Source organism: Molothrus ater, chromosome 7 (assembly GCF_012460135.2).
Source record: "Molothrus ater isolate BHLD 08-10-18 breed brown headed cowbird chromosome 7, BPBGC_Mater_1.1, whole genome shotgun sequence".
NCBI classification, from domain to species: domain Eukaryota; kingdom Metazoa; phylum Chordata; class Aves; order Passeriformes; family Icteridae; genus Molothrus; species Molothrus ater.
The window spans coordinates 27,149,645-27,177,269 of record NC_050484.2 but is presented as its reverse complement, the minus strand read 5'-3'; the positions used below and the strand labels follow the sequence as shown (position 1 = coordinate 27,177,269).

The window sequence follows — 27,625 nt, the reverse complement described above, 5'->3', positions numbered from 1 at the left end:
GACTGCCACCTGGTACCAGCTACCACTAATCACTTCCAAAAGCTGCCAGCCCACACTGCCAGGCCACAGCCTGAATTTGACCTCTTAGATTTGTACTCCAATACACTCTGTACCTCAAACTTTTAATTAAAAGGAGAAGAATAAAAAGAAGTTCATCCAAATCAATTCAAATGTACCGTTTCTCCCAATTACTGTGAATGCAGAGGTCATCATCATGTTGCATCATTACACTGAGGAATAATCTAGCATGAAGTCCTATAAATTAGCTTAAATAGCTTGTGTGTTTTCATCCATAACAGCATATTTCATAAAGATATAGCACTGCTTTTCTGTGTACAAGGAACTAAATTGAACAGGCACATTACATCTATTTTTTAAGAACTTTAATGAGAAAAGCCTGATAAGAACCTTCCCCCACTGCATATCTATGAAATATAAACAGCAGGAAAAAGAGATCTTAAAGAGATCTTATTTTCTGGCTGCACATTAGACTCTGATGCTTTAGACTGCCTTGAGGAATGCACCACATTCCTGGCACTCTATTCAAAACAAGCTTGTGTTTTAAAGAAAAGGGTTCAGTATTTACAGTGGCATACGTAAGAAAAGCATTGACAGAAAAATCTGATCTATAATTACAACTTAATCCAAGGAATCATCCATTTTAAGAGAAATGGTAATTGCATGAAAGTACAACCCAATCCCTGCATTTGAATCAAGAGATGCTAGTTTAGGACACTATATATCAAACCTCAACTACCCTGCCTATTTTCATGTCCTGACAGTGGATGACCTTTCCAAAAAAACCAGCACAATGCAACTACATGCTGTAAAAAATAAGAATTCTTGTACAACCTATGTTGCATGCTGAATTCTTTACAAAAAAAAAAACAAAAAATAAAATCAGAGAGAGCTCCATCAGTTTTGTTTTGGAACACTGGTGAGTACATAGGTAATGACTTTCCCCTCTTGAAACGTTTCTTCATTCTTATGCATAGACTTGAAGGGTCATTTATGTGTTTGGTTTGTTGCATCAATTCAGAGGATAGAGTTACTGTAAAAATTTACATTACCGCAGGCTCGCAGTGATGAAGCAGGCAAGCATGAGAAAAAAGCTTTTATTGCTTTTATTTTAGATTTGATGGAAATGTGTAGTCATTTAGTATGACAACAGCCATCATGAAATTTGATTTATTTATTGATTATATTATGTTTTATTTAAGCAGAATTTTTGAAAGCATTGAAATTTCAAGATAAAGCACAAATTTGACCTATCCATCCAGATGGTGTTGCTCCTGAATTGATCATGTATTTCAATTTGCTGTACCCACTTTAGCTTATAGTTGTGACATTTGCAGTGCACCAAGGACACTTAGTGAAACTCAAACTTAATTTGAGTAAAACACTACTTTATATACTACTCTCCCCACCAAACTCTTTTATTAAAAATAGGCAAAAAAAGGTTTTCATTTCTCCTAGAATGCATAAATTGCTTGTAACAGAGATGGCCCTTCATTTAAAATGGATTTATAGAATTCTTTACTAAATAAATATATTTTTGAACCCTAATGGCTTAGGTTTTACTGTAACTTGCTACTCTGTTGAAGGTCTTGGAATCACAGGTGAATCAGTCCTTTGGTGCAGATAATAAGGTGAAGGACAGATTTTTAAGAACTAATCAGTGCTAGCTTTCAACTAAGGGTGCAGCTCGCTGGCAGCCCAGCTAGACCTCTGAGCTTTTCCCCCACTCCTGCCAGCTGCTTTTTTTCCTGTCTTTTTGAGGCACAGGCTGAGTTAATTTTGGGCTGGAAGAGTTCCCTGAACCTGCATGCAGGTGCAAGAAAAGAGGACAGCACTGTGCAGGGACAGATTTAGATGGCTGAAAACACTATGGGTCACCTTGGTTTGAAATGCACCAAGTGTTTCTAATAACTAATGCAAGTTTCAAACCCCTAAATTCTCACACATGTCACTGTTTCTTATATGCAAGACTACTCTCATTCATCTGATTTTTCTTGATTTATTTCTCACTTCAGTTATTCCAAAGGACTCAAAAGCAGAAAAACACTTAGTCCCCAAATCAAATTTAAATCTGTATTCAGGGCTCCTGTTATTGGGTTTTTCAAGTTTTTAATCTTTTTATTGAATTATTCAAAGGAGTGAAAATATTTCAGGTTTCAATAGACTTTCTAAACGTTTTTTTTTGTCTCAGTAAAACTACTGTATTACTAAAGATACCAAACCAGGTTATAAGATATTGAAGACTGCAAATATTTGACTGCAATATCAATTATAAAGAACAGGAATTAAAATCATTGTCAATACCTGTGGTTAAAGGCAGATGAGTGACAGAAGTTAGACAGGTGAGAGTGAACCAGGTTGATGCTAACGTTGCTCCAGATAAAAGCAGCAGCAGTATGAACTTCAGCATGCCCCTGATAAAATCTGCAAATCTAAAATAAAAACACACATCAGAGCAGTACAAACACCAATTTTCATATTATTTAAATGTGATGCTTGACAGTTAATTCAGTATATCCTCATTAAACATTTTGGAGACTATAAAAACAACTTAAAAGTAATTTCTCATTTTAAGAAATAGAAAAAAGGTATTTTTATAGAATGGTGATATTTCTAGCTGTCAAGCTGAAGAGCCATGGATTTTTTAGCTGTCACAAAGTAACAACCAAACCAGAACAATTCTCAAGCAATTTTCAAGGCATCACATGAAAACACTCGAGGAGAGGTTTTTTTTTTTCCTTTTGCATTTGTTGGACACAGTATCTCACCACTACTTCCATCACTGTTTTGTCAGCATTTGCCAGTCTCCCTTGGCAGACACAGAGCTCCATTAGCATATGAGGAGGCTGCCGCGTTTCATTCAAGACATAGTTAAGCGTCAAGATTCATTCCTGTGGGAAATGGAAAAACTCCAAAAAAGTCCAAAGAATCCCTAGTTGAAGATGACAAGGAACAGCTTCTGAACCCTTGGATGCATTGGTGATGAAGCTTGTGGTGGCTTAGGCAAGGAAGGAACTCCTTACACAGGGGATCACTCTGCCAGTGGCTGTTTTGGGCTGAAAAGTTCCAGAAACCACAAGCTTGGGGCTGCACCTCTTCTACACAGACCCTGCTGACAGACTGGGGGAGGACAGCCCCACAAGTCCTTGGGCAGTCTGGCTCTTATATAGAGGGAGTTATGATATTTATACCACCTGATGATACAACTGCTTTTCTCTTTTTTTTCCTTTTTCTTTCAAGGAGACAGAATGAGCAGTGCTCGTGTGGCATAATTATCAGTGCAAGTGCTCTTTTCAAAGGGGATGTGAACTTAACTACTGGGAAAGATATATTAGAAAAGGCAATCTTATTTGTTCATGAGTAATTTTCTATAATCTCCTGCTTAGGAGATGTGCTTTTGGGATGGACAGGTTAGGTATGTATTTCTAAAGCATATTTTCTGCCCCCTTGACAGGCTCCTGCCTTGATCAGGCTAATGGCAGCATAATCCACCCAGGCTGGTCCATGACAAAATTTGTCTGTGTATGAGCTGACTGCTTTCTCTGCCCTGATAAGAACACTCTATAAGCAGATACCTTATAGCTTACTTGATAAAACAGGAAATGCTGCCAAAATTTTGAAACTTCCAAAAATAGCATAAGAGACATAGGAGTAATGCACTCAAACACTCTCTGCTCTCCCAAACCAACTTCTTTCCTTGTATTTTGATTCTCCCCATGCCTGAATTCCACATTGAATTTAGCAGTGAGTAATTCAATAAGCAGTAGTGGGAGATCAATGCTGCATTATAATCTGAGAAGTGTATGACTGCAGTGTTCAAGTGGCTTATGCATTCATCTCCAATAGCCAGAGGTCAGCTGCTACTGGTGGATTTTTCTTCTGACAATCCAATCGAGGAGTCAGGATCACCTCACTGGTTTGCCAGCGAGTTTCTTTAATTATTCTTTGGGATCACTAGGGTCAAAATCAGCAATTTTAAAAGCTTTGCAGAAGCATCTCAAAGTGTAAACTTCCAGGTTATTCCACAGAGACTCCCACTTTGCCTGCTGGCAGACAACATCACTGTCCTTACAGGCAAGGGCAGTGACGAAGGTCCTGCCTAATGAAACAATGTGAGAAATATCAGCCTTCTGGGAGGGACATTCACAGACTACAGGTCTGGGGTGATCTCTAGAGGATCCTTGGTCTCTATCCCACCACCAAGGATATGTGGGGATGGGAGGCTGATATGCATCTAATCCATTCATGACAGCTAATGGAGAAAAGCTCTCCTTTAGCAAGCAGCTGCCACTCTTCCTGACACAAGGATGCCAGTTTGGGTAGCAATGTGCTCCAAAGAGCTCTTAGATATCATAGAACTCCAAAAGGGTCAAATGTACCCCAAATTAAAGATTTATTTAGCTATTGGATTCAGCCAGCAATAGAATAATTGAAAAAAGATGACATAATAGCCTAGCCTGAACTTGGTAATTGAAGGACTTCTGTTTCTTGTCTGGTTACAGGAGAATAAAGAAGACTGTAAACCCAGTCTACTCTTCATAATACTTGCTTCAATCAAAAAATATGAGAAATTACTTTTATCCTCACACCCTGTACCTGATTTCAAACCTTTGTTCTGTATAAATCCTTCTGCATCATCTGGCCTGTAAGGGGTTGCCTGCAACTGCTAAAACAGTAGGCACAACAGGAGAGAAGGTGTATACTCTGCCAGACACACACCCCTGAGCCTACTGCTGCTAACAGTCTCCAGCCTCCCAGCAGATCCAGCCCTAGGTTGTTATCCTACAGTTAAAATCACAAACCTGCACTGCTGACAACACTGTCTGTTGCTAAGGAAATTATCACCATGCCATAAAGTTTCAGCATTTTGACTACACTGCAGGTTAGAAGCAGGAACTGAAACTGAGCTGCAGAGGACAAAACCTCAGAAATATCTATGATCCTTGGCAAATGTGGGGGGAAAAAAAATTAAAAATCTGAGAAAAGGGAATAGATTTATGTTTCCATGCAATTATAGGAATGCTGCTCTTTGACACTGCTTTTCTTCAAACTAGTAGCATTTGAAAGCTGCCAGCAAAGGGTACAGCACCTACCAGCTGCCCAAAATAGGCCAGGCTTTTCAATGATAAAAATGCATCAAACACATTAGCTAAACATATAAGTTCATGGCTATCAGGACAGCAGTGGGTGGAGAGTAGAAGGATTTATGTCTAATGCTGAGAGAAACTTGCAGCATTTTCAAAATGAGATAGATAAACAAATTTCCAAACTGGGCATTACTTTAAATACAGATGATTTAACACCTACTGTGATGTACAGGACCTAATGCTCAAGGGCAAGGCTCAGGTTGTTAAAAATTCTAAATTATAGGATCTGCATTGACAAAAATTGAAGGAGCAAATTCCTAAGATGCACCAATTTTGCTTTAACAAATTAGCAGAAGAAAAAAAAAAGGAAAAAAAATCCACCCCAAAACTAACAGCTTCTTGAGAGGTGGTTAAGGGAGAGAGCTGCTTGCTTGGCAAATCACAGTTCTGACACTGAAATATATCAACTTGTCAGCTTTGACAAGAATCATTACTTAATTTTCCTAATTACAACTTTCAGCAGATTACAGTCAGACTCGTCATTGATTCAACCCTACACAGATAAATGCTGAATAGGCCTAGGAGGGAGAGTCATCCATCAGAAGTGACAAATCACCTCCTCCCTCCCTTTCTGTATGCAAACCCTCCCATCTGAACTGTGCATTGCCCAAGTTAGAAAGACATATTTGGAGACAGACTGTTGGTATTTCTTAAATTTACTAAATGCTACAAAATACAGGTATTCAACAAGGTTTGAAATCAATTTTGAAGCAGTTAAAGGGACTGCCTGCATTTCCTGAAACTAAACCCAGGCAGCATATTAAATAAATTAATCTACCATAAAGACTGAGATTTGCATGTTGACATAGAGTTTGCAAATTCTCTCCCAGTAAAGTTAAGTGAGCTTCAAAGCTCTACTGTTGAAATGCTGCAAATATACTAGAGATGAACTCATGATGAAAAATGGCAGTCTACCTGCTTCAACATGCAACCTATGGCATCTGTGTCATTTGCAGCAGTTGCTTTTAAACATCTACTCTCTTACAAAGAAAACATTGTATCTGAGCTTGGCTAATCAAAAGCAACTCTTTTTAGAGGAAATCAGGGCATGAACTTTGATTGGCTAGATGAAGTCCTTTGGTCTGCATCTGGAGTGGATGGGAGAGAAGCACTTGTTTCTTCTCCCTAGGTCAGGAGTTTTTTCCTCTCCCTGTTGCAGTTGCTAGGCAGCCTGCAAAATGTCAGGATGTGAAACTTCACATCTCTTTATGCATTGTGTACTCTGATGAAGCACAGCAAGTGAAAACAAGATAGTTTCAAAAAGAAAAAAAAATAGTCCTAAAAAGATCACTCTCTCCATCCACAACACCGTGATGATGCAACAGTTGCAGATATCTGCACATGGAGCCAAAAGAGTGGACACAGAGAAGCCAGGACAATGCTCAGATATCCCAAATTGGTTTTAATCACATAATAAACTCACTGCTCAGGTACCTCCTAAAAGACTTTTTCTCCCTCCCGCCATCTCTTTTCCTAAAGGGGACCTCAATGAATGAGAAACAGCAGCCTTTTGGAAGGGAATCCTTTTCTTGCTGTTCCACTCCCCAGGTCATCAGCTTTCATGATGGCCAGAGACAGCTGTGTCTGGATTTACAAAAAGCATACACACCCATACTGTAGCCCATAGGATACAGCAGAAAATAGTTAGGCTATGCAGGAATCCATCAACCTGCCCAAAATGGGCCCAGGCTAATTTCTCTCTGGAGGAACATAATGTTATTGTGGATAGGCTGCCTGTGCTACATTCCCTACATCCCTCTGGGAAACAATATGCCCAAAAGTGTTAATGGAAGGAGACAGAAAATAATTTCTTCAATGCTTTCCAAATGTGCTACAATGAGGTTCTTCCCCCTCATACCAGGTATCTGAATTCACCAGAGCTGTCTTTAAAAGCAGCATACAGGAAGCCATTGTCAGGAACAAGAATCTGACTTCCAAATTCAGGTATATGCATGTGGAGTTTTCAATCCCCAGCAACCACTAACATGGTATAAATTATTGCTTTATTAGAAACACATTATAACCCCAAAAGGAATTTTCCATTTCAAGTTTCTGAAAGATGAGAGAAAGCAAGTTCTGTTCTTAAGAGGATAAACTGAATTATAATCACAATTGAAGAAATGGAGAAGGACCTGTAATTACTCCTACCTTGCCATTGCTATGCCAACAACACAACCTCCAACTATAGACCAAAATCCAATCCAGCCTGCATCCACCTGACAGGGAAAAAAATGAAACAGAACATAGAGAAATGTGTTAAAGCTCAGAAAATAAGATGATGTTACTTTCAAAACAAGTGTTGTGCATGGGCTCCAAACTGCTAAGAACAGCTCTCTACAATAGTCTGAAGTGCAAGGCTTTTTCTGGGAAAGGAAATAAATTCACCACAAGAAGTAAGACTAAGTAGTCTATGCCCTAAATGTGACCTCTCTTTATGGAACCTGAGTAATGTCCTCTGTTTTTTTTGTAATACTCTATCAAAAGCTTAGAAATCATCTTGTCCCCACTTCATCTTTTCTACCGTGTATACATTATTTTCTTTCACTAGAGACGCAGCAGCCAACAATACTCCCATTTTTTTACCTACTTCTTCCTTTTTGTTACAAGGCATGTACAGTTCTGAAAACACTCACCACTGATGGGGAGTCAGCAGGGAGAGTTTTGACAGTTTGGGATGCCAAAGCTACAGTTCATTTTGTTTAAAATTTCAGGGAGTAAAGTGGTCCATATATATTAACAGCATAATAAACATAAAAACCTGACAAAAGTGCATGCTAGTGCAAAATAAAAACATGCCACTTACAAAATAGCTGCTGATTATCAGTCAGGAGAAACTTACCTGGCTTACATGAATGGGTGTTAATATCAAATCCAGAACACCAGACCAGCCAGAGAAAACACCCAGTGGTATGGCATAGGCCAAAGCAACCATCAAGAATCGGAAATTGCTGGGAAGATAAAACGTTGCCATTAGCCTCAGCTGATATTAAAAATGCACCAAGATTAGCCAGGAGAGTAAATCACACCCTAGAATCTATATTCTGCCCATCAAGAAAAATAGCAAAGGTCTGAAGCAAGAGTGAGCCAGGGAAAATATAAGAAAGGTATCCAGCCATGCCACTGAATTCCTAGTGGCTGATATGTTACCACCTTAGCACTGATAATAGAAAAAGCCAGTCTCTCCACATACTTCAAAGGTTTTTGTAACATGCTGGGCTCAAATGTTTCTCATTTCTCCAAGCAATTCTTCCATGCATTGGCATGGGCAACCTACTTAGCCTAAGTGTACGTTAGGAATAATAAGCACTAATTTAAAAGATTAAAAGCTTATTTCAAAAATAAAATCAGAGATTCATCCCTCTTGAATTGCACTTAAAAGACAAAAAAAACCCCAAGCCTGTTTTAATTCTCTTTATTTTGGTGAAATGCAAGGAAAGCTCTGGAAATCAGGCAGATGCAGTTGCAAGAGTGGAAAATTTTGACAATTTGAACTGGCAAAAACAAGAGACAGCTATAATACTCTACTCTAAATAGTCAACATATTTGTTTTTCCTCCCAATTATTCAACCTTTAGTATTCAGTGAAGGTGAAACAGTCAAAGCTGTATCATCATCTTCAATGTATAGAGCTAAACAGGAATTTAACCAACAATTTCCCCCATTCACCATAACTGAAAGCAAATGTGAAGTCCTTGCTAAGAGAAATCCAAGTTTTCCTCAAAAATGTCTCAAATGGGAAAGAAAATATAATTTGGAATCTGAAATAGTGATATTTTAAACTGAAGAGATTTTACGGTGCTTCCAAGGTTAGTTATCCCATGGGGTATCAGTGTAACCCGAAACATGGCTCCCTCTGGTCTCAAACAATTTACATAAAATTGATCCTGATCAGTACCAGTTCCTTGGCAAGCAGGGGCAATTTGATAGCACACAGTTACAAAAGCCAAGAGGGAGAGAGAGATTCAATTACACTCCAAAACATTTGTAAGTTTGCAGCTTACGCTGTTTTACTCCCTTAGATGCTCCACACACAGCACAAGCAGCCAGTGCTTTTTGCACTGTTCTTTTTCACACATCCTCTTCTTGAATAACACATTCCCATCCCATGAACATATCCTCCGCTTTCAATATCATTGGTGTCAGATTTATCTTTTAATGCAAAGAAAAACAACACTCAAATTTTCAGCTCTTCTATACATTAGTTATATTTCTCTGAATGCTACGGTCTTCCTAACAACTGCTCTCCTTTTTTAAGAATGCCACACTCTTATCCTAGTCTATCTGGTATCACCTTGGCATTTGATGCTGTTTAATACTATCCATATGAAAGCCATTTCAACATTTGTCGAATAAAATAAAAGGGAATTTTGCATGGACCTTATAGAGCCATATTGTAGATTGCTAAGAGGAAGCAAGTCTGAATGCAGTGTTCTGCAATGACATTTGCTGAATATTAAAAATCTTTGGCTATCTGGACCTCAACTTCATTAATGAGCTACTTTTGAGGGAGAACTTTGTCCTTTACTTGAGCAGCATTTTCTGTGGTGTATTTGTTTTCTGTCACTCAGGCAACAAGACAGCCTGTGATGTGGGATAGCTGCTCTGTGCCACATCCAACCCCTAGTACCAATCCTAACAGTAGCAGCTCTGCATGATGACAATCTCCAGGGACAGAACCTGCTCCCCTGCCTGGTCTCCACACACAACAAGGAATGTGACCAGGAGAAAGGGAGCCTGGCAGTGACAGAGACACTGATCTCCAGGTGTCATTCTGCCCCTCGCCCAGCAATACCTCGTGCTGCCTAAAGCCATTTCAAACACACATCTTCAGTAGCAGTTCCACTTTTCATGGCTCCAGTCACTCATGCACAGCTTTTGCAATTTTGCAATTGCTCCACTGAAAGTAGAAAAATGTGCTGTCTGTCACACCATCAGCTGTTGAACCCACACTGTTTTCCATCCTATCAGCAATGACAGGATATCAGAATTAGCCTCCCTGTTAAAACATTCTGCTGGGATATGAATTGATTTTTTATTCTGTTTTTTTCAGAAACCTAACGCCACTAGAATCTGTAAGACAGGCTGGTTCAGAGGGGAGCCCCATCAAAGTCATCATTTTCAGAGTAACTTTGACAGTGCCTATTAACATCAGGCACATTCTGAGCAGCTTCCATTACTGGATGGTGTTGTTGATGAAAGTGTCATTAAAGCAATAATGATGCATAAAACCCCTGATACAAAATTTCAAAATTGCTTACATAGTCCCTAGAAAATATAAAAGCCATGTAACTGGCTAAAAGTATTTTATTACTTCAAATCAAAAATCACAACACATTTTTTAATGCAGGTTTTAAGACTTATCAACCATTTACTTGTATTAGAATTTTTTTCCATTGAAGTTTGTGGAATATCCTGAACTGGGGAAATAAAAACAAGTCATATTTACTTCACCCAAGAAACTGAGATAGGGCACCACACATTTTCTAATGGAAATTCAAACTACACTTGTCACAGTGTGTGATAGACTGTTAAAAGATTTGGGCTTAGCTCCCAAACCATGACCAATCTGTTGTCTCCCACTGCAGACTGACAGAGCTGGTATCAGGAGATAATGAGACATCAACTAATTGTAGCAATCTGTCAGAAGGAGGAACCCTCCAAATCAGAAGGAAGACTCAAGTTCCTAAGAAAGTCCCCCAAAAAGGGCCCACAGGGGATGGCTGACCTCTGCTGATGGTGTAATAACTCTGCAAGAAGCAGCTCATGTAAAAGACTGCCAAAGGACCTGAAGGCACGAGGAGTGTGGGAGTTGCAAGGATGTGATAGATCCCCTTGGTGTCCAAGGAGAAAAGGTCAATGACTTCAGTGGTAAAGTTATACTGTGTTGCTTTATTTTGAAGTAATAAAACTGTAGCTTGGTGGAGAAGACAGGGAAATTATGAACATCTCAGTTCTCATGAGTGTATCTGGTGCATTGCTGGGTCAGCCCATCAGCTCACACACATCCTGAATGCCTTACACACAGTTCTCACACCAAAGGGTAATTCTACAATAAAAGGAAATCATGATTTCCTGGTACTCATCTGCTGGTTACCTTCAGTCTACACCACCAAGTCTAAAGAAAGGCTCTCTAAGCCAAGATGAAGCCTAGATTAGGCAGGCAACAGAGCTTAGAAGCCTAACGAACCAGATGATGGATTTCTCTTGAAGCATGGCAGATACCATTTTCTTTCATGAAACTCCCTTGCATGACAGATTGTTACTGAACAGCTCCCCAAGATAAGTGGGCTTAATGATGAACTGTTGATTGTTTCATGTGCAGAGGAATGAAGAAGTGCCTTTGATAAAGGGTAGCATGGAAGAATGCAAGACCCGAGGGAAGAGAGATATAATTATCTACCTGACCACATTTTAAAAAAAACCCTCTTTGTTCTTGCAGACACTGTAAACTATACTCATCATTGAAAAGTCCAGTTTGTTTTCTGAAGTTCCACTGGTTATTGTTAACAGTAAGCCAGCTTTGCTGTTTACATCCTGACCTTACCCAGTACCTGAGGTCCACTGTTTACAACACTTTAAACATGGAATCTAATGGTTATAAAACTCCCAAATGGAGCACTGTCAACTAAAATTTTATATTTCACCTGCAAAGCCAGTTGCTGTTTGGATTTCTGTTCAACAGCAACATTTTTACAACACAGCCCTCAGGCAGGGTCTAACAGCACATCAGCTTGGGTGCAGAACAGCATTATTGTGTGTGATAAGTGTCCTTAAGAGAACTGCTATTTTTTAATACCCTGAATAGGTCACTTAGCAGACTAACCACCCAGCTGTACTCACACCTCCTGAGTGCCAGCCTGCTCCAGGATGAACACACAGGATTAAGGATCTTGCCAACTATTTACTCCCCCAAACAAAAAAAAAAGCCTCCAAAACCAGAAGAAAACCCAGTGACAAAGGATGAGTTGTTTTCCCTGCCTCTAAATACAATTATTGAAAGTACAGCCCACAATAGGCCTGTAGTAACTAAATGTCTAAAGCTGCACAATTATCGAGCTTCAAGCAACCCTTTATATGCAGATTCAGCTCCTCCATCACTCAACAAACAATTACAGCAAGAGTCAGAAGCTTCCCAGTGAAGTCAGTCATACTCCGTACCAGGGGAGCAGCTCTTCTTTGCCCCAGAAGCTCCTCTGTGCAGTATCATCTACAGGGCATGGCCTTCAGAATTATTCACCCTTAATATTACAGTTGCTTTAGCTGCTCCTCTCAGATCATATTTACAACTACACAAGACACTGTACAAACACTGGGGGAAGTGGGACTGTGTCTTGCCAAAAGAACCCAAGAGGGAGAAGCTGCAATACTGTTATTTTCTTTATATCCTCTCTTTTTATTTAACCTAAAAATTCAAAGCAAGCTAGCTCACCTTTGAGTCTATCCAGAAACACACCTGAAGACATTTTTCCTATACCCACTTTGTATTTTAACATACAAATAATGAGATTTAATAAATCATATAACAGTTTTAGATAGTTCATTCATTGCTTCGATGGTTAAATGAAAGCAGCTGAATAATCCTTCAAAAGACAAGTAAACCCCAAATTCATTCCAAAATAATAAGCACAGAGAAAACCAGCTTAGAAGTTAGTTTTGCCCAGTGTTATTCACTGTTTTCTCACCGCTCACTTTTAACAATCTTGTATAATCTGATGTAACAGAAGCATTGCATAAGAAAAGCCATGCTAACAGGATGACTAAAGCACTGCTGGTGCTGAAGGACTGGCGTGAAGACTGGAAATACACACAGTGGTTTAAAATTTAATGTCTGCTCTTTAGCAGTTAGCATCCTTTTATGTCTTGACATTAATATTTAATTTTATTTTGTTTAAAAGTACTACAAACCAACTTGTTTGCTCAATGAGAAGATTAAAGCACACTTGTTTTTATTTACTTAGGCACTGATCTGCTTTGAAGTGGAAACCCAATGAGGTCCTACCTTAAGAGTCTGCAGAAACTTCTCCTGTAGCTGAGCCGCTGGCTCGCTGCAGCCACGCTGGGGGGGAATGGAGGGCGCGAGGGGAAGTAGGCCAACGCTGCAGAAAATATCAGGGAAACCATTCCAAATTCTAAACAAGAGGGCAAAGAAAAACAAAACCAAGAACAGATGTTAGCACTGAAAGACTTATTTCACTGCAGTGTTGTTATCAGCCAGCCTCTGAGACATAAATCCCATCACAAGTGCTTGACTGCTCCTGACTACAGAATTCTGTAACTTGAAGGAGGAATTTCTTTCTCCTTCCCCAAACAAAATTTCAAATTGAGATGGAGAATCAGTGAGACTAGCAGTCCATTCCAGTGATAGGTACTACAGAGAACAAGGCTCACACACAGAGAACCCAGTGAAGCAAAAGGAAAGCTTTTGCTTTTTCTCTTCAGAGAGAACTGCAATATGAGGACTTGGCCAAGTTTCCTTTCAATGGAAGTAACTCAGTGCAGGTAACAGCATGCTAGAGACTTGAAACAGATGGGACTGGGGAAGCCCCAGGGCATGGAATAACAATTATTCATTGCACAAGATGATGAAGGCAAACAAAAGGTCAAGCAAGGCAGCAGTTCTGACACAAACAGTACTACATGGCAACAGAATATAAAGAGCAAAGTGGAGAAGCAGCCAGGGCTCATGAATAGAAAAAGTACAGGTAAGAGGGGGAAAAATAAAGAATACAGCTGTTTGTGGATGCTCTGCTTGTTTAGCAGCAGGAATTCCAAATCTTTGAAAAATTTCATAGAAGAAGTTTGGACCTGAGCTTGAGAAGTGATGAGCACTTCACAGAAAACACTAAGTCCCATGAGCAGACATTCTGAAGAGAAACAACTCTACCCACAGTCAGTCTAATTAATTTGTTTTACAGGCCTTTTACAATATATATCATGTTCTCCACAGTCCTCAATCCCAGTATTTCTCCTACTGCCTTTGAAAACAAGATTCTTTGCAGATAGAGAGAAAAATGTATAGCTGAAGTGTGTTATCTTAAAAGAACTTGTGATCTTATAACAAAGAAGTGTTCACTGACAGCACAAATAAATTCCAGCAGAGCTGGATACTCAATTGCCTTAATTTTCTTTTTTTTTCTTCTCTTTTTTAATAAATCAATATGAACATGGCACTTCGCCAGGTCTTCTGCTAAACTAGAAGAAAATAAATTCAGGAAACTGAAAAGTAAATAACACTCAGAGTCTAAATGGATCAGCTGGAGATGGAGAAGGGAAATGAATGCTTCTATTTGGCATATGGGAAAAAAGGCATATCGGGAGTGTGACAATGCCATTTTTCATCATCAAATACTAAAGGACTCATTTTGAATTACGTGGTGTCTCTTTTCCTGCTGTGGTGTAACTGCATGTTTCAAGGGCCAAGGGCACTTAAACTAGATCTTCTCACTCCTTTGCTCTTCAGAAAACAGATTAATTTCTATCTTTGTGCACATTGCTTTGGAGACCATGAGCAGTGAATAAAGAACTGGCAGTAACTGATCACCCCAGACCTAAGGAAGGGATGAGATGCTCTGTCACTGCAGGATGATTCTACACAGCTCTTTAGTAAAAGCTGTTTATCCCCCCACCTCCTGCCTCTAGTCTGCATATAGGTTTATAGACATACATATTACACACATTTTAATCACATATTAAAGGAAGATTTAAGACTGCACACAGGTATAGCCAATCAAGAATGTGATCACACAATCCCATCAATTTTGTCCAAGGTACTTAAGTGCCCTTGTCATATTGCAATGCTATAAGGAGCCAGGTTTTATTCTGCAGAATCACAGAAATATTTAAATCACAGAAATATTTCATAACAGGTGCCCATCTGGGGTCTCATCTATGCACTGCCTCAGGATTTCTACCAGTCAAATTACTGTAGTAGGAGCAGTAGTAGCCTTTTTTTTTTTTTTTTAATTACTAAGTTCGGGATGCTGTCCTCGTAGTACCTTCTTGCAACTCTTTTATGTTTCCCAGTGTTATACTTTGCAGGCTAACAAATTTGCCTAGATAGCTCTGCTCTATGCCTAAATGAAAAGTGACAAATTCACAGTGGAAACAAAAGCATCTCCCTCTGTTGAAGAATATGAGTTTTTAGTGCCATCTTAGCTTTGTATACAATACTTACACCTCTATCTAAAGTCCAGGTACTGCCAAACACATCTGATTTCTTACATATTGAAATCCTACCTCAACAGGAAACCCACACCCTTATTTCCATAATTTAATTTACCAGAGTAGAGGAAGAGGAATACAATCTAAAACTTTTCCTGGGCAGTTAAGTAGTGAGTGAAAGTAAACAAAATTGAGAAGGTAAGAAATAGGTAAATGCTGAGAAGGAGGGAGCTGCAGGGAGCTGCAGTCACAAGAGAGGCTCTTCTTTAGAAGAAGCTGCCAGCTTCTCAAAAGTGCAATGGATGCTCTCAAACAGAGCAAAGCACATGAAATGGGGCAACTCATAAATCAGTGTGCAGAGACACAGATATGTACATATCTGTGTACTTGTTGAGGAGTGAAACTGGAATGCTTCACAAAAGCTGGGTATCACACCATAGTGACTTGTGATGTGAGAGATGCCTGCATCTCAGCCTAGGAGCAGGCACCATGATGCTCGTGTAAACCCCAAACAGACTAAAAAAAATAAATAAAGAAAGAAAGGAAAAAAAAAAAAGAGGTTCAAGACTCCTTGATAACAAAGTATTTTTCCTTCAGACAGGCGACTCATAGCACAAAAACCTTTTCAATTCCAGAAACCCTCCTCCCCACCTTGTTCTGGGGGAATATTCCAGGGTGCATGAGGGCCCCTTACACACACACCCTTTTTTTTTTTTTAAACAAATAATAATTTTACATTGATATTTAGGAAAGTACAAGGCTAAAAGCTCTGGCTGCAGTCTGGAATAATTCATTTCCTTACACAATTCAGGTAATACAATTCAATCCTGATTTGCTACACCCATAATACTTGAGCTGTGAACCAGAATGTGCAGCAACACAGATGACACAGAAAGAGGCTGTGGCAATTCAGCTGAGCTCTGAGTCCATGTTTGAGATAAAGGAACAGCAATTTATTAAAACACAGAAGAGACTGGAGTTAACAGAGCAATTTCAGAATGTGTTTATAAGCAATTGCTTCGTAATCATGTTTGAGCTTAAGTTCTTGGAAAATTTGCACACTGTTGGCACACTACTGATCCCAAGTCAACAATTCACATCGTTACTGTCTTTTAAAAGACATCATCTAAGTTTTGGAGGCTGCTTATTTAATGCTAGCTCACACAAAAGCAAGAAGCTCATTAGAAATGCAGAGTGCTTACCCTGTGGAACTGGCTTTCCCATAGAACCTGAAAGAACAAGTCATACCAAACCTGACCACACTTGCTGAAGAAGTGGGGAAGTGGGACATTTGGGTCCAGCTTCTTGCTCTTCTACATTCTGCAAAACCTTTACTTCTAATCTGTGAAGTCAATTTGAGGCTAGTTTTCTGCACAGCTGTTTAAGGGGACAAATAGTGCCCTACCACAACTACCAGGTATTTTTTGTCCCACAGGTGAACAGAGCTGTCTGTTCACTGTTACCCACTATGGAGCAGCTGTCCTTCCACCTCTGGACCCCATGGGGCACAAGAGAGCAGAGGGAAGCAGTCAGAAGGAACCTTGTGCTTTCAGCTCTCCAGGGAAACAGAGCTAAGCTGAGACAGAACAAATCCCATGAGGGATTCAAAGCAAACTCCTCTCTGACAGTTCTTAGCAATTTTAAATCAGCTGGAGGTTTTCCATCATTACTGTGATTCACTGCAGGCCAGCAATGTTCACAAAGCATCTCTCTGTCATTGTCTGAACAGCTACAGGGTTTGCAGCTCCTGAAAATACACATCCCATAGGACACAAACACCAGCACAAAGAAACTATCTCTGTTCAAAGCACTTTCAAATACTAAGTGAGAAATACAGATGCCCCATAAAACACAGTTCCTAGGAAGCTGAAGAGCTGCTGTAGAATCATTGACTGCTGGGACCAGTGATCCCAAACAGGTCTACAAGGGTGTTCTCACATCCTTGCCAGCTCCAAAAGGTAGAAAGAGCCATGCTGAGATGTGAGGCAGGCAAGACCTGAACCTTGGTGGCAACATCCATCCCTGTTTCTGAGGAAAATGCTTAGGAAAACCTCCCGAAAGAGAACAGAAGAGAATGTGAATCTAATGCACTGCTGAAGGCAACATTTCTTCGGCTACCAGACTCAAAACAGTGGTTTCAAGCACAGCACGGTATTTCCTTAGGCAGATGAATTCTTCCCTCTCCATGGAAAATCTGCAGAGGGAGAGCTAAAGCACTTTTCTAATTGCTAGGGTTTTCTTCCCCTTATCTACTGCTCCTCAGGACAAAACCTGACTTGCTTTCGTTTTTCCTTCTTTCACACCAGACATTTTCATCTGCCATGAGATTTTCAGAGCCTAACACCATATTTACTTATGAAACACTTATGAAAAAGGCTTAGCCAAACCTGAATTTCCTTGTTGTTCCATTTGAGTCCAGTAAAAAGCAGCTTACTCAAAAATACTTGCTGAAGTCATGATCCAAATTCTATTGCACTTTCTTTAAAACAAACATTAAAGTGGCCCTCACCCAACAGGAATATTAACTTGACAAATTTCCATAAGGATAACATCCAGGAATAAATGATCACAAACAGCTAACTCAATCCACTAAACCTCCACATAAACTACACAGCATATATATGTTAGGACTTCTGGAACACTTAGGACTAACTCCTGGCTGGATTTCAGAAGATGCAATTATAAGAGGGGAAAGCCCCTATCAAATGCACAACTCATTAATGCTGTACCAATTTATATTCACTAAAAATTAGAATGTAGACATTTCAACCATGTAACCAATTCTGTTTCCTTAAAGTTTGCTGCTAATTTTTTAAGTGACAGGAAGAGGCATAGAAGCCACTGTAATAAAAAGAGCAAGGATACAAACCCCAAGTTTTATCAGGTGAATTTTGTATCAGTGATTTTTTCCACTAAACTGTTGTTACTTCATTGAAATTGCTCACCAGTAAGAATTACGTGGTCTTAGCTTAAAACAAAATCTATCATGTTTTAATTTTAATGTTTCTGATTCTGAAATACTAATTATCTAATCACATTTGAAAGGCACATGCAGGTCATAAATTAAGGCTCAGTTAATGCAGAATAGAATTTCATGCTAAAAAACCATTGAATTTCCATCCTTACAGAAACAGTAGTAGAAAGCCAACTTGTCATGGAAACATATTTTCAATGAAAATTCAATAAGCAAAAACCAGTTTTGAAGCTCAGGGAAACTCCAAGAAGACATTTCTCCCAAGTTCAGCCGATACAAACAACTGAACTACTTCTTTTCAAGTCAGTCTGTACAAATGGCTATTTAAAAAATTAATCCTCCTGACTTAATTACCTTCCCCCAGGCAGAGACTGTGCAAACCAGCCACTAGAGGGTAGTGGCTCTCAAGCACCAACACACAGGAAAGCATGAACATTCTGTGGTTCAGGCGCACCTGCATAGAGCACGGCCTCGATGCGGTCCTTGATGTGCTGGGTGTTGCTGGGCGCTCCCAGCTGAGCAGTCCCGTTGGGGGGCGGCACCACCAGCGGCCCCACCAGGAAGGCGGCGGCGGAGCCCAGGTAGTTGAGCAGCGAGGCGATGGCCGTGGCCGTGGCGCGCTCGTCCGGGGAGAACCAGGTGGTGGAAAGGAACGGAGCGGCGTTCATCACCGTGGGGCCCGCCAGCCCGTTCAGCAGCTGCCCGCCGTGGATCAGCCTGCAACACACAGCACGCAGCAGTGAGAACCGCCCGCTGGGCTTTGGTAATCAAAGGCACGTTGGTTTTAAAATTTTAAAAGTTTAATAGTAATAAAATGGTTGTAAAAATAGTAATATAATTAGAGTAATAATAACTTGGACAATTTGGATTAGGACAATATGAGACAATGGAAACAAAGAGTTACGGACATCCGGGTACCTTTTTCTGGGCAGCATAAGCCCGAAAAAGGATACACGTTAACAGAGATTAACCCTTAAAAACAATAACCTGTGGCATATTTATACATCTCACACATGATGCATAAATCCCATTCAAATACAGGATTCTGTCTGGTCAGTGTCAACTTCTTCCTCTTAATCCTAATGGCATCTTCAGGGCTGAGCAAGGCGGGAAGAAGTTAGTTTTTTTTTTGCTAAGAAAGCAATAAATTCCTTTTCTCTGAAAGATGTAGCTGTCCTGTGGCTGCTATCTCGCTGCAAGTCCTTCCTTTAAAAAAGTATCCACATAGCATAGTTTCTATGTTACATTATGTTACATTATGTTACAACCTAAAACTATATTTAACACACTACTTAAGAAAATTAATACAGCATAACTTTCTAACAGAACACATATAATATTCATTTTAATATTTGCGAAAAGCCAATCATAAAGTACGCATTTTTCACAGGTACCTAGTGCTGGAGATGGAGCTGCTGCACAAAGAAATGAAAGGCCTGTGCAAAAGGATATTCTATCCACCAAAAGAAGCCAAATTAGATTGATTTAAAGAATCTGGAGCTACTCTGATCTCATTACCTCATATGAAAAGAGAAGCAAATGTTCTCTTCAAAGCAGAAAAGGAAAAGGGAATAAAAGGGACTTTCTTTGCAGCAAAAAGATATCATGACAGGATATAAAAGTAGAAAAGGTGCAGTAGCAGAAAAGCTTTAAATTACAAATGCTGTAAACCTGACCCTCCTGCCTGCATAAATCCCAACAGAAGATTTAAATTAGTTATGGCAAATCCAAAATTGAAACACTTCAGCAAAATACTCTGCATATTTTTTCACTGCATTATTTATTTTTATTTACACACTCAGATGAGCTCTATGTGCCTACAGATGAGAAGGCTGGGCTGTTAGGATTTCCAAGAGAGTCATCTTCTGCAGCAATCTGGCCATTCTCAACATACTGCTGAAACAGCCAAGTAAACCCAGATTTTTCTCATTTTTCACACTCATTGGGATTTAACAGATAAGGCTGGTGACAGAACAGAGATAGTACTTCCAAGCAGTGAAGTCTCTGCGAAGTTTGGCTTAATATTAGTACAATGAACAAATACAGAAAGGACTTTTTGAAGGCTCTCCTACATGCGGAATTCAGTCAGAAATCTTCCACTTTGACTTTTCCAAAAAGTAATCAGCCATAGAATGCAAAACTATTTGCATTCTATGGCTGATTACTTTTTGGAAAAGTCTATAACTATAGAAAACTATAGCCTAAAAGTCTATAACTATGGAAAACTATAGCCTAAAAAAGAGCGAGAGAGTCACATGAGATATTGCAACCCTCCAAAGTAAATCTATTCATTGTGCAATAAAGTGGTGGCAGATGATATTTACAAAAGGGTGGTGTTTTTTTAACCATAGCAGGAACTCAGTGTTATTGCTGCAAGACTTGAGCTGTGAGACATAAAAAGCTCCGGCTTGAAAATGGGGAAACATAAGCCAGCATTTAGGCAGGGTTTCAAGCCACAAATGGCTGAATAATATACCGTGTAGCAGGAGTTTTTAAAGCACACAAAAGAACACAATATGCAAAAGAAATGCCTACAAACTCTTTATAGAATTAACAAGATCGATTGCAATAGAAAGGAACAGATGCTACCGATTCTCAGTGGATTGGAAATTAATTTTTTAAACAAAATTTATTAAAAATATACAAAAAAAAAGAAGCATTATTATATATCCTCTAAAGGAAACTATTTTTGAGCTGGGACAGAAATAATATCCACTCTTACTTAAAAGCAATTCACTGTTTTTGGAGGTTTTTTAAATCCTCACACAGAAATGACAGATTTCATTACTGGTGTTGATAATGTGCTTCAGATGGACATCAGCAAGGCATGGTCAGGCCTTGTCAATGCTTGTTAAACTCTCACACATGCTAAACCAAAATGAAATGCTTTTAAATAAAGAAAAAGTACTATATAAACAATGCTCGGGTATTTTTCTAAAGGACACATTACATCAATACCCCATGGTTACTCTCCAGTATATTTGGGACAACCAAGGTATCCTTGTGCACTTTGGTATTTTCATTCTACTTATCTCACTGCAGGTATTCTCAAACTTCTAAAATGTTCCAGGGTATTTGCAGAGCTACAGCACATCCCCAGAAACAACTGCATTTCAGTAGCAAGTGAGGTAACTACTGCAACATATAATGATTTATTTTAGTATTTCCTCCTGCTCCAAAGTGAATTTAATGCTTAAATGATGTTCTTGTCACTGTATGTTTGGAAAACTGTGTCACCACAAAATAACCTTTATAGCTTTAGGTGTACTACCACTTTTGTTCATTGACACCACTCTGGTATTATTGTTTTAATCCAAATATGCCTCTTCTGTAGTCATCCTAAAGGCAAATAAAACTCAGTAAAATCAGAAAAGAGTACAATAGTTCTGCAGCATCTGTGGTCATATAGGCACTTCATCTGACAAAAGAAGAAGAGTTTTGTAAAAAAAACTCTGAATAAACCATCATCAAACAAAAGCCCCCAATTTATATATTTTGAAGATTACACACACATACTCTTACCATGTACTTCAGATTTAGATTATGTCTATCAAACTCCATCATCTGAATAAAGCTCTATAACCAATCTTATACTCAAAGGGAGCAATAAATGTTAATTTTACTTTGCAGATCCCGAGGGATAAGTAGCAACTTAATCCAGATTTTAATTCTATATTAGCTTTTTGTCTTTGTTGCTTTGGATTTGTTGGTTTGGTTTTTTTTTTCAGAGGGTGAGCCAATTTTGCCTCTCTCAAAGTGTCTTCTGTTGGTGCTTTAGTGGCTGCCCTCTCTCCAGCCTTGTCCTGGCTGGTGTGCTCTGTTCACACAGATTTGTGGTTTTGGCATTTACCAAGCCTGTCATTATCATCCAGGGTAGAGCATCTCTTATCTTCATATTGTTTAATTTCTCAAGTCCAACATATTTGAGTTAATAAACACTATTTTCAGACTAAATTGCCATCAATATACAGACTACTACCTCAAATATCTCTGCATATGATAACAGCTTAAACCCTATTTTATCTCTTTTTCAATACTGGCTTGAATTAAGCTACTTTTTCCTGAGAAAAAGATTATTTGCATGGTTCTTCTGCACATCCTTAACTCATTTCCCAGAGAGGCAGGGATGAGAGATTCCAAATGCAATTCAGAGCATTTACTAAGCTGCTGCTCTGGGAGATGTATGTAGCAGCTGCTCCACCTGACAGAGAAATATGAACATAACAGTATTGGTGGCTTTTGCTGTTTTTTACAACATCTTATCAGCATTGCACTAGATTTTGGTCTTGCAGCCTGTGAGTCTCCTCTTGTACACCATCAGTGCTAAAAATTGCTCCAAGACCAAGAGAGGTTTGTTTCTGTTATCCCCTGATTTTCTTCTTGTTTCTGCTACTGAAAAGGTGCAAAGAGGAGTTGCCTTTTCCCCATCACTATTCCAATTGCATTCTCTAAAAATTTTCTCTTTCCTGATGAAAGGGATGAAAAGATAACTTTAGCTCAGGATCTTACCCAGATGGAAAAACATTTCTCAGTCTCATTGCACTATCAAGTGTAATATTCATCTGTTATTTTCCCAGTGCTGTTTTCAGATGTGTTATTTATCCAATCATAATTTAATTATTTTCATGTATCAAAAAGTAGAAAGCTATTGAGGTCAAATGACAGGAAATAATATGAGCAGAAGGCTTTTTAATCATAATCATGAAAGAGAAAATTGGAAAAAAGTTACACCAGAAATTCATTCTCGACTTACAAAATAATTGATGACCGTAGCTTAAAGCAAAATTGGGGAAGTAAACATCTATCTAAAATATTTTGTTTTTAACTGTCTCAGTGACCAGGTCAGGACTCATTTTGATATGTCAAGGTTTTTGCACATCTGACCTCCCTCCTAATGAATTTATGTGCTCTGCCAAACTTATAATTTGCAACTGAACGTGAGCCCTTTATGAGCCCTTTTGAAGAAAAAAAAATTTGAAGACTGATGGTAAATGGTAGTGTGAAGTATCACATGGTAGAGCATCACAGTAATGAGTAACTTACATATTTACATTATGTATCTATCTAAGAAAATACACATATGGACACACCACACACTTTTGCACAAAATAAAGATCACTTCTGTTCCTAAACTGGCCTCTGAACTGCAAAAATATAGTACAAGGGACAGTTCAAATACAGCACTAGAAATTAGAGAAGAAAAACTCTTATTGTACTATACTGTCACCTCTTTCCCAATATTTTTTATCAAGTCCCATTATAAATAACTTTAATTATGCAGTTTTCACCACTTCCTGAGAAGACTTGATACTAGTATCAGGAACTGACCTGGCTGTACCTGCCTTACTCACTTCTTGCAGTCACTGTTAAACTAACCTAACAGGCAGCAACAAAGAAAACCATGTAAGGCTATAAATACTGGAATTACAATATACCTGAGCAAACTGGGTATGAAAAAAGTGAGATTACACTGGAAAAAGGTTCTAGTGACTGATGATAATACCATACAGTTAAGATGGGAAAGCACTTCCATTTACAGTCGGCTTTATTTTTCTTTTTCTCCTTGTACAAGTTGAAACTTTGCATGCACGGTCACAGTCACATCAGGTACTGGATTTGTTAAGCTATTTAAAAGCTGTGTGTTACATAAGTGGTTTTTCTAGGTAAAAAATCCAGACATTTAGTGTTCCTACCACTGTGTGTCTAATGCCTGGACTTAGGAGAATTTTAAATGAAAGAAAATCTCATTAGTTTCTGTTCTCAGATGGGGAAAAAAGGCAACACTGGAAGGAGAACTACTTACTCAAAAATTACTTTTGATACAATGGATTTAAAACCCACAACACTAAAATAAGTATCCCAAGTTCACTTCTGAGATATGTAAAGTGAACTTTTTCTGGAAAGGCTAAGACTAGAGAAGTTGGATCAGAATTTTAACTGATTCACAGTGTGGAAAAAGCATTTTCACCTTGTCTTTGGCAGACAACACAGCGAAGAGCAGGGCTGCCAACCCCAGGGTGTTGCTCTGACTCTCTAAACACAATGATAATTTTCCAGCCCGACTGGAAAATTCAATTCTTTTGCATCTTAGGAGCAAGTAGAGCTCGTTTCAAGAGCCCTGAGAAGAGGAGATTCTGGTGCAGGTTTTGTTTGTGAAACTTCTACCCTGCTTTTCCCACTCACTGCCATGAGAATTGACCACTTAGTCACTTTCAAACTTCTATGAAAATACAACACAAGTAAACTGCAATTCAGTTCTGCCACTGTTGGGAAAAGTGTGAGGAGCAACGAAGTCACAGAGAGTGCTTATTCTGCAGGAAGACAGGGCTACAGTGTGCCACGTACCATGGAAAAGGTTAGTACAATAATGAACTGCTGAGCCTAACAATTAAAGCAAAAAGCAATTCTGGATAAAGAAGTTGATGTTTTATAGAAATGGATGGCTAGTATTTCTTTCACATGCCTTTCAGTGAATTTCATCACTGAAACAAGTGGATTGTTAAGCTCTTGCTAATTTGGAAGACAAACAGGTTTATGTAGTGATTAGCTCATTGTGGGAGCTCCTGGAAGCAAATGAAAGAGACCCTTCCACTGGAGGACTTCAGAGAACTTTTGAAGTGCTATTGAATTTAGTGTCACTACATGGCAACAAAGCAAGCAAATACCTCCTACTCTAGAGTGTCTATACTGATGTGTGATGCAAACTGCTTGCCCAAAAAAAGGCACATGAAAAGCCATGGACTTACCCACATTATATATTAGGAGACTGATTATACCTCAGAGGGAACCAACATTAGTTTTGTCAACAACCACTTCTGATTTTTCACAATCAAGCTACTAGGACAGAGCTTTTCCTTTAAACTCACAAAAATAAATATAACAAAAGAACCTCCTAGTAAGAGGAACTTTTTCAGGCACTTTTAGGGCAAAGAGAATTAGGGAGGTCAAATTCATGCTTTACTGCAATTCATTGCTACATTGTATGGCAAATGCAAATGATGTTTTGTTTATACCCCAAAGAGAGAACACCAAGGCTCTATGTCTGGAAAAAGACTGGAAAGAAAAATACCTCTGGGTAAAGCAATGAATTCATCTATTAAAAATAACATTCTATAGATGAATTTCATGGAAATGCACTTCCTTTCGATATTTTCATTAAATGATATATTTATACTACAAAAGCTTTCTGCCTTCTGGATATTCATGGATTGAGGTCATTAGCTTTTTTTTAGCTTGTTTTTGATGCATGCGACCATTGATATGTGGAATAATTTAAACCTGTTTTTTCCCCCATCAGTAAGAAATATTATTGAAAGCATAAAGCCTGAGTCATTGTTTGGTACATTATCTCCAGAAATAGAATGAGAAAAAGGAGATAAATTCAGAAATGCACATTTAGTCATTTTCATCAGGAATTAGGCTCATGTTTTACCCCTGTATGAATCATGGCCTCAGCACAGTCAGACCACCATGAGAGCGGACTTAGAAGGGACCACAGCATCTCCATCCCAGGCATTCCAGCCTCATGGCTCTTCTCCCACACTTAAAGAAAACAGCAACCACATTTATAATGGTCTAAAAGCTAGTGAGTTTGGGGATTAAATTTAAAGGATTGGAAAACCAGAGTTACTCCAAAACTTATTACTGAGAGCCTGCTGAGAGAGACAAGTATTTGCAAGGAGAGGAAGCAGCAATCTCAGGCAAAGAGCCTGAGGTGTCCATCACACATCCTGACAGAGGAAAGGGATGAGGTGGGTGTACAGTGAGACCCCCTGGCACTGTGGTGACAAATTCCTTTGTGTCCTCACACTTTGTTATTGTGCAGCCATCACACCTGTCACACACCTGGGACCTGGGGGGGGAGGTTCTTCACTTAATCCAGGTTTGAAAGATACAGGCACATAAAGTCAAAGTTGAGGGACTTTTTTATTAAGTTCTGTTTTCTTGTTTTTCTTTTAAAACTAACTAACTCCACAAACCCATTACTAAAAGAAGAAATATTTAAAGCAACACTAATAGAGGACATGCTCATCAAATACGAACAGACCCAAAGTACCCAACATTGTAAACACAAAGTAGGCAATTACATTATGGGCTAATGAGGCAAAACATACTGAAAAAAAATTATCAGGGAAGTGCACCAGGACTGGCTGCTATTTGGGCTGCTGTGGGAGAAAGCTGATTAAGATTACTTAGTACAAAAGAGGTCCTAAGTAGGATTTTTTAGTAAAAGAGTAGGAGTGTACAGGAGATGCAGCAAATTAAAGAATGGAATAAACAAGACCTATTTAAATATTCCTGAATAATTTTTCTTAAGCGAGTGAAAGAGCAAGAGGGTGTTTTGATTATAATGCAGCAACTTCAATATAAATTTGATTAATATGAATTCTTTAAGGACAGAAATTAGCCACCATAATATGACTCACAAACTAAGGCAAAGAGCTCAGTATGATTAAAAAATTAAAAGCGTTCTACAGTTGAGGATACCACCTGCCATTATATGAGATGAAGCTAAATATCCCACAGAGAATATAAATCCTCTTCCCTTCCAGAACAGGCTTGCACTAACTGAAGCCTTGTAGAAGTGCTGCCCACTAAATACTGCTGCAATCCAAGCCCTTTCTGAGGTAATTTTAAAACTCCAAGAATTTACAGAGGGTCTGTAAATTGCTAATTCAGCATTGCTAATTCAGCATGCACGCTGGTTGCAGGTGGATGACACCCACAGTGCCATGGCCAAAGTCCAGGACAGGAGCACAAGGAAAAGAGCATTTATGACCAGAGTTATCAAGTCATCTCCTTGTTCCACCAGGGCTGATCCAGCTGAAGGAGGAGCCAATTTGGCTGCCCCCCAAGCTGATCAGGAGCTGCTGGTGCATCACAGGACACGTGGCCCGAGCAGTGGCAGGCGGGACCACTGGGCAGCCAGAGGGACACTAAATCACCCCCACCACCATCAACAAATAAGCAAAGCTGGAAAAAATCATAACCACTTAAGAATACAGGACCTCTAATCTAAAACAAATGCTTTGGAACAGAGGTTAAAAAATAAACCCTGTGTACAAGATGAAGCTGGTGGAAGTAATAAAAACAAGAAAAACTGTTACATTACAGAGGCATAAAAAATATGTTAATATTTTTAATAGGAGTAGGTTCCCCCATGTGAACCTACTCATGAATGACCTGTTACCTTTTTTCCCCACTTTCCTATTTTTCTGATGCCATGGATTAACCCAGGACTGCAGCACAAATCAGCACCAAAAGCACCAGGCAAGTGCTCAATTTTAATGCTTTCCCCCTCTGCATGCTGAGCTACAGCACACAAA

The 27,625-nt window shown here is 39.1% G+C and overlaps 1 protein-coding gene across 1 annotated transcript in view; it reads right to left on the bottom strand.

Moving 5' to 3' along the window:
* The window catches only part of SLC49A4 (solute carrier family 49 member 4), a 71,452-nt gene that overhangs the window by 18,809 nt on the left and 25,018 nt on the right, over positions 1-27,625 (bottom strand). Inside the window, exons 3-7 of the mRNA XM_036386515.2 lie at positions 18,754-19,016; positions 13,164-13,293; positions 8,005-8,113; positions 7,314-7,381; positions 2,323-2,450 (exon numbers count right to left, since the gene is read on the bottom strand). Of these exons, the coding sequence (XP_036242408.1) occupies positions 2,323-2,450; positions 7,314-7,381; positions 8,005-8,113; positions 13,164-13,293; positions 18,754-19,016 (698 nt within the window). The remainder of the gene's footprint in view (positions 1-2,322; positions 2,451-7,313; positions 7,382-8,004; positions 8,114-13,163; positions 13,294-18,753; positions 19,017-27,625) is intronic.